This window comes from Ceratotherium simum, chromosome 34, assembly GCF_057802395.1.
Source record: "Ceratotherium simum simum isolate JZ-2026a chromosome 34, ASM5780239v1, whole genome shotgun sequence".
Taxonomy (NCBI): Eukaryota; Metazoa; Chordata; class Mammalia; order Perissodactyla; family Rhinocerotidae; genus Ceratotherium; species Ceratotherium simum.
In genome coordinates, this window is record NC_141933.1 from 5,643,702 (window position 1) to 5,651,986 (window position 8,285).

Consider the following 8,285-nt stretch of genomic DNA (forward strand, 5'->3'; position numbering starts at 1 on the left):
CCTATCTCAAACCATATACCGCCCCCAAAAACATCAGATAGAATAATATCTGAATATAAAACACAAAACAATAACAGTCCTGGAAGAAAATAAAGGAAGATGTATTTAAAAATCTGAGGGTAGAGAAACAAGGGACAGAACCCAGAAGCCATGAGAAAAGACTGGGAACTTTGGTTACATGAAACTTTTTAACATCTTTATAATAGTAAACCACCAGAAACAAGGATGAAGGACTAGCTAAAGACCAGAAGAAAAATCTGGAACAAATATAACAAAAAAATTAATGTCCACACCAAATAAAGAGCTCCTACAAATCAATAAGAAAAAGATAACTCAACAGAAAAATGGGCTAAGGATGAGAGTAGGCAATCTGCAGAAAAATAAATACAAATGGCCAATCAACCAGTAATGAGGGAAGTGCAAATCAAAAGGTGTTATAATTTTTGTTTTAATTTTTATTTATTTATTTATTTTCCCCCAAAGCCCCAGTAGATAGCTGCATGTCATAGTTGCACATCCTTCTAGTTGCTGCACGTGGGACACGGCCTCAGCATGGCCGGAGAAGCGGTATGGCAGTGCGCGCCCGGGATCCGAACCCGGCCCGCCAGCAGCGGAGCGCGCACACTTAACCGCTAAGCCACAGGGCTGGCCCAAAAGGTGTTATAATTTTTAATCAAACTGATTACAAAAAATAGAACCTGGTAATCGCCAGTGTTGGAGAGGATACAGGAACGCACGTACTCTCACAGAGGCCTGGGAGGGTACAAATTGATGCAGACTTTTTGGAGGAATTTATCGGTATCTTTGAAAACTTATAAATGGACATACTCTGACGAGGAACGTGTCTCACAGAAATGCTTGCACACACGTGCGTAGATACGCATGAGCAAGGGCGCTCACTGAAGCACGCCTTGTAATAGCAGTAATGCCTGGAAAAACTTAAATGCTCCCCAACTGAGTAAAAGCCAAGAAGTATGATATACCCATACGACGAAATACTACTTGGCTTTTAAAAAGAATGAAGATCTAAAAGTAAAGATACAGAAAATGTTTCTGATACATTAGCAAGTGAAAAAGACAGACTATAGAATGATCGAGAGTGATGGGATTTATATAAAAAACATGAGGATGTGTTCAAAAAAATGTAACACGTTAAAATACGTGTTAAAGGTCTGGTCATCTCTGAGGGGAGAAATAAAGTAGGCAATAAAGGAGGAGGCCCGTCTTCACAGACAGAGGTACCATGGAACATGTTTAAGCTGTTTATACGTGTGTCTTGCATTTAAATATATATATATTTGTAAAAGAAAGCAGTCAACGAGCACTTATAAAGATGCTCAATGTCATTAACCATCAGGAAAACGCAAGTCAAAACCACAATGGGGTACCGCTTCACACCTGCTAGGAGGGTTAGAACCATAAAAAGGGAAAATAGGAAGGGCTGGCCAGGATGTGGAGAAACTGGAACTCTCGTGCATTGCTGATGTGAAGGTAAAATGGTTCGGCTACTGTGGAAGACAGTCTGATGGTTCCTCAAAATATTAAACATAGAAATACCACATGATCCAGCAATTCCACTTCTGGGTATAGCCCCAAAAGTGAAAGCTGGGTCTCAAACAGATACCTGCCCACCAATGTTCACAGCAGCATCATTCACAATATCCAGAGGTGGAAACAACCCAAGTGTCCACCAACAGATGAACGGATAAGCAAAACGTGCTCTCTCCATACAAAGGAATATTATTCAGCAGTAAAAAAGAATGGAGTTCCGATACATGCTACAACTTGGATGAACCTCAAAAACATTATGCTAAATGAAATAAGCCAGACACAAAAGGTCAAATATTGCATGACTCCACAAATATGAGGTCCTTAGAATGGGAAAATTCATAGACACAGAAAGTAGAGAGAAAGTGACTGCTTAATGGGTACAGTTTCTGTTTGGGGTAATAAACAAATTTTCGAAATAGACAGTGGTGACGGTTGCACAACACTGTGAATGTAAATAATGCCACTGAGTCGCACACTTAAAAGTGGGAAAAACAGGCCATTCTGACGTCACCGTGACAACCTCCCAGGGGGTCCAAGGCAAGAGAGATCCTGAGCAAGGGGGACACAGAACGGTGGACACGTGATTCTGGGCAGAGACTCGGTCAGAACCTGAGGTTCCAGCGCCACGCGGCTGCTGCCACCACGAGAGTGCAAGGCAAAGCCTCACCGGGCAGGTGAGCCCATAGGTGGGCCAGCGGAGTGTCAACTGTCCCCAGCCAGGTGGGGGCAAAGGCTGGGCTGGGAGGCGCACAGATAGCGGGGCTGCTCAGGGCCCGAGAACAGGCAGGACAGATGTGGGCAAGGGCACTCCCTAGTCAGCACACAGCCTCGCGGACTCCCCCTTGCCAGGGGAAGGGTCAGCGGCCAGGTCTGCTCCCGCTTGGAGCTCCAGTCCAGCTCAGGGCTGCCAGCCACTCCTGGGGGCAAACCAGCGCCAAACACAGAGCCCCAACATCTTCCACCACTCCCGGCCCCCAGCTGGACGAGGGTGATCGGGATCTTTTAAAAGCGAACCTGGCCCTGGAGGAAAGGGCCCCCGTGTCCTCCTCCCAGACACTGGTTCACTGAACCCCAACCAGTGCCCTGCAAGGCAGATGCATCGTCCCAATTTTGAGGACGGGGAAACTGAGACTGAGAGCTGGCAAACCGCTTTCCAGAGCTAAAGAGAAAGCAGAGAGCAGCCTGGAGCAGTGAGTGGGACCCTGGGGCCCTGTCTGTGCGGCCGCAGCTGCCTCCGCACATCAGCACTTGGACCTGCGCTGTCCCCAGGACGGCCCCGCAGGGCGGCCTGTCTCGGAGCAGACGCCACTGCTTTCTGAGCAAATGAGTCAACAGGCCCGAGAAGGGGAGGGGCTGGATGCAGGCCCTCGCTCCCACTAGAGTCCCCCCATTTTGAGAGCGTGTTAAGTGACTGTCCGAGAGGCCTCATGAGCACAACTGTCCAGTTTCTCTCAGGGCTTCTGTGATATTGAACATGGCCTTCAGTCCGTCTCCCAACAACCTCCTTCCCCGAGGCCAGCTCTGGCCCTCAGCTTGTCCTCCGCCTGGCACCCTTTGCCTCTGAACCGAGACATGGATCTAAGAACAAATCTGCCCACGTCCCAGCACAGCTTAAAACAGCTTCCACTGTCCAGACCCCAAGAGGACACCACGGCCCCCAGCCTGTGCCCACTGAGAGAAGCACCCAGCCAAGATCAACCCATCAACGGGGGAATGGAGAAGCAAAATGTGCTCCACCCATAGGGTGGAATATTGCTCGGCCATGAAGAGGAATGGAGCACTGACACAGGCTACAACATGGACGCACCTCGAAAACATTAGGCTGAGTAAGTGAGGAAGCCAGACAGAAAAGGCCACGTGTCGTATGAGTCCACGTATATGAAATGTCCAGAACAGGCAACTCCATAGAGACAGAAAGCAGACTGGCGGCTGCCAGGGGCTGGGGGCAGGGGAAATGGGAAGTTATTGTTTAACGGCACGGAGTTTTATTTTTGGGTGATAGAAATGATCTGTAACTTGATGGAAATGGTAGCTGCACAACATCGTGAATGTTCTAAGTGCCACTAAATCGTGTACTTTAAAATGGTTCATTTTAGGGCCGGCCCCGTGGCTTAGCGGTTAAGTGTGCGCGCTCCGCTGCTGGCGGCCCGGGTTCGGATCCCGGGCGCGCACTGACACACCGCTTGTCCGGCCATGCTGAGGCCGCGTCCCACATACAGCAACTAGAAGGATGTGCAGCTATGACATACAACTATCTACTGGGGCTTTGGGGGAAAGAAAGGAGGAGGATTGGCAATAGATGTTAGCTCAGAGCTGGTCTTCCTCAGCAAAAAGAGGAGGATTAGGATGGATGTTAGCTCAGGGCTGTTCTTCCTCACAAAAAAAATAAAAAATAAAAAAATGGTTCATTTTATATTATGTGATTTTCACCTTAATCAAAAGAAAAATAAAGATCAGTTCAGCACCTTTCACCTAGTACAGACCTGACTCCAGCCTGCGTTTCCTATCCACCCTCCCGCCCCCGACTTAAGTCTTCCAGAAGCTTCCATCGCCTTCTGGATCACATCCAGACTCTGCAGTGTGATCTGGCCTTTTTCAGCAGAGAAGACCACCCGGCCCTTAAGGACGGGGCTCCAGGACTGTGAGAGAGAGCCCCCGGGTCTGCCTCTCCCACAGCTGCTCAGCCGGCTTCTGTTTGCCTGCTTCCCTCCACACGGACCCTCCCGACAGCAAAGGCCCAGCCGGATCTGCCGTTCCATCCGTCCTGTCTCGTTCTATCCCCAGCACTTCACACAGTACCAGGCGCCAAAGAGTAACAGCAACGAGAATAAGAGCTGATACAGTGCTGGGTGTGTATTAACTCCCTGAATTAGTGGTATTAAGTATTATTACCCCCATTTTACAGAAGAGAAACCCAAGGCACACGAAGGCGGAGCAAGTTGCCCAAGCTCCCCCACATGGCAACCGGCAAGGCTGGGGTTAGACCCCGGACACTCGGGCCCTGCCCACAACGTTCATCACCCCGAGGGCCTCCATGTGGTGCTGCAGCAATAAACGAGTCAGACAGCGCACTAAACATCCAAGGTCGCACGCCGAGGAAATCATCCAGACTGAGTAGTAATGGCTTCTAGACCTTCCAGCCCAGAAAGATCAAGGACCCCGTTACACAACAGGCCTCGCAGCTCGGCCACCACCAGTCCCTCGCCCAGGACAGGGATGGTGCTGAGGATTGCACACACATTTAAGTCTTCCAACTGCCTAGGGTGGGGGGGACCAGGGGATGACACCGGACACAGAGAAGCTAAATCAGTCAGCCAAAGTCAAACAGCTACTGAGCATGTAAACCTGGGCTTTCTGTCACATCACAAACGGAGAACAGTCTGAGCCCAAAGCCCTGGCTCTCAGGCCTGGCAAGCCCACACCTCAGGGCAGGAAGCCATGCTGAGTCCTCACCTGACTGCACCCCCCACCCCAGCGTGCAAATGCTGCTAAATGCCTGAGCGGTGACACAGTGCCGCTGAAATTAAACGGGTTCCAACTACAACGGGATCTCCACGGCAAATGTTGGATCATCCGGGTTGACAGCGTGAATTCTTGGATCTGAGCGGGAGGGTGAAAGGCATGTGGGCTCTGCTTTAAAAAGCAGAAGGTCCTCTGGGGGGACTCCCTCAGTGGACTCCATGCAGAATTTAGTTAACACCCACCTGCTGGGCCCTTTGGGTGCGCCTCGCAGTGAGCATCTGCAGTAACCACCCTGCGGGGGGCCCTGGAAAGGCCGTCCTGGAGCAAGTGCTGTGGGGCCAGAGGGGAGAAGCCCGGGCCGTGGGTCTGGGGAAGGCCATTCCCATGATGGGGGCCACAAGAACAAAGGCATTTCCGTGGGCTCACAGCTTCAAATTGCAACAGGAAGCAATCAGGAAAAATAATTAGCTACCAGCTTACTGGCTCCACTCCGGACCAAGGCATAAATCTAACATAGAAATGCGGGATATCACAAACGGAGAACAGTCAAAAATCGCTCTGCAGAAAGATTCCTCCCCTTCCGTCCATTTTAGGACTGGATTACCACGTTAACCAGTGCTCTGCAAACCTCGTGTTGACATACTCCCTAATGTTAAAATAATCAACTCTATTTTTGCCTCACATACAACTGAACTCCACAGATGTGACTCTGTCGGGGTTCGAACCGCACACCAACAGGCGTTCGATTCCAGCAAAGTCGCCCCAAAAGGTACAGGAAACTCAAAACTGCAACAAAGTGAAAGGCAACGTAGCCGGCTGAGAAACCCCACCTTTAAAACAAACATCTTCCCAAAAAAAACCCTTTTGCCTCCGTGATCCAGGCATTTCCGGAAAGAAAAGGAGCAGCGTTGGCCTGGACTACCCAGATACTGTCATTGTTCTGCCGTCACCTTGTTTTGCTGGTATCAGACATGGCTGAGAAATGTAAACACGTTCCTGAGAAAGACAAATTTGGGGTGAAAGCACCAACAGTCTCTGGGCTTGGGCTGGGAGGTTGGCAGACTTGGGGAAACACCCCCTTCTCTAGCCCCCCAAAACCTCAATGGAGGGGCCCAGGCACTGGGAATGCCACCAGAGCCAGGCCAGGACACCTCCCTGCGAAGTCCACACTGGAAATATTCAGGGAGACAGCTGTTTGCCTTAAAGAGGCCCAGACAAAGGGACCCGAGGGACCCCCCCTCCCCCGGCCCCAAACTGCCACCAGCAGAATAGCAGCCCGGAGAGCACAGGACTCGCTGGCCGCGTCCCCTTGGCCAGCCACACTCCAGAAAAACAAAACACTCACGTCCGAAGAGAAGGCTTTAGGTAGGACAGACTGGCTTCAAAAACCACATGGCAATCTCCAAATTAAAAGAACATGTGTAGCGTTTCATAAGGCGCTTAGGTTTCCCGAGTCCTCCTGACCTCAACTCCACCCCTCGGGACACACCAAAAGTCGGAGAGAAAGGTCCCCAGCCCCCGACCTCCCACAGGGTGTGCACAGCCGAGAGCCGAGCACGCTTCCCTGCCGCGCCGCGCTCCGGGACCACGTCACCCCGCGCGGCGGCCCCACGCACCGGCCCCCGGGGTGGACACCGACCGCTCGGCCGCCACTGTGCGGGGCCCCGGCGGCCAGACGGGTCGTCCTGCCACCTGGCAGGTGTCAGTCCGTTTGGAAACCGACAGCCACGCCGAGCAAAGGGGGCCGCGCGACAGGCCAGGCCGCCCGGCGCGCGGTCTCAGAACTTTCTCTGCAACTTCAATCAGTTCTCGGAGCTCGCAGGCCGGCCGCGCGGCCATCGGAAACAGGCTCGCCGGAGAGTCCCCGACGCAGGGCGGCCAGGCCTGTCTCCGGGCCGAACGGCCCCGCTCTGTGCCCGCCCGCGGGCCGGGGTCCGCACGGGCCCGGCACGGCCTCGCCCGGCCGGCTTCCCGCGGGCGCACCTCCGAGCGCGCCCCGGGCCCGGGCAGGTGAGGACCCGCCCGCGCCGCACCTGGCGGGGTCGGCGCCGCCCGCGCGCCCTGCTCGCCCGCCCGGGACGCGGGACGGGCCCCGGTGTTCCCGGGAGGGGCCCGGGCGGGCGAGACAAAGGGCCGGCGCGCGGCCCCCGGGCGGCGGGGGGCGGCGGGGACCCGCGGTGCGCGCCCCAACTCGCCCCCAACTTGCCAAGTCGCTTCCGAGGCGGCGCCGCGCACTTGGCCGCGGGGCCGCCCGGGCGCCCGGGCCATTGTCCCTCCGGCCCGCGCCCACCTACCCGCGGCGGGGGCCAGGCTGCAGCAGAGCGCGAGCAGCAGCAGCCGGGGCGGCGCCGCCTCCATGTTGTCCGGGGCCGGCCGGGCCCGCGCGCGCTCACTCGGGCTCCATGGCGCGCCGGCGGCTCCTCGCGCGGCTCCCGGCGCCTGCCGCCTCCCCCCTCGGGCGCCGCGGACCAGGACGACGGGGGAGGAGGGAGGAGGGCGCGGGAGCGGAAGCCGCGCCGCGTCTCCGCCCCCCGCCGCCGCAGCCCGCCCGCGCCCCCCGCGCCGGCCGCGCCCTCGCGCGGGCGCCCCGGAGCCGGCCCCGGGCCAGGCGGCCGCCGCGCCGGCTCCCCACGGCCCTGCCCGCGCCCCGCGCCGCCCCCGAGGGGCCCCTCGGGGGCGCGGGGTCGGGCGCCGGCTTTCCACCCCGCGGGGCCCGGGGACTGAGCAAGTCCCGGAAGCAGGTGTGTCACCTGTAGAGCTGCCGGGACCCGGCCTTTACCGATGGGGAAACTGAGGCACGGGGGCGGGGCGAGGGAAGAGGGGTGGCCCGAGGGCACACAGAAAGGCGGTTTTGGGGCTGGAAGCCAGGGGCCCGGAGCCAGGTCTGTGCGCCTTCCTGCGAGCGCAGCCACCCCCGGCAGGGGCCCGTCGGGGCGGCCCCGCGACACCTGTTCTCGCCGGTGAGGGGCGCCGGGGAGGGCAGCGAAGGGCGACCGCCAGGCGATGCCGGGGCAGGGACAGAAGCGGATGATGCAGAGGGGCGGGAGCGGCACGGGCTGGGAGTGGGGATGGGCTTGAGGTTTTATTTTTAAACTAAATGTCTGCCCTCTACGTTAATTGTGGTGCACGGAGACCGGGCAGTACACGCTGCGTTCTTCCCAATATGCTTCTGGGCGGGCTGGGGGAAAAAGGCCCCCTAGGAGCGCAGACCTCCTAGGTCTAGAATGAGAGGCCTTGCGCTCATTCGACAGGCAGGCGCTGGGCGTCCCCCA

The 8,285-nt window shown here is 56.1% G+C and overlaps 1 protein-coding gene across 2 annotated transcripts in view; it reads right to left on the reverse strand.

Annotated features, from left to right (window-relative positions):
- LRP5 (LDL receptor related protein 5) overlaps positions 1–7,472 on the reverse strand; it is a 109,917-nt gene extending 102,445 nt beyond the window's left edge. For both annotated transcript variants that reach the window (XM_087422526.1, XM_087422525.1), the window contains exon 1: positions 7,308–7,472. In XM_087422526.1, the coding sequence (XP_087278652.1) occupies positions 7,308–7,371 (64 nt within the window). In that variant the 5' untranslated portion in view covers positions 7,372–7,472. The remainder of the gene's footprint in view (positions 1–7,307) is intronic.
- Positions 7,473–8,285: the final 813 nt, after the last annotated feature.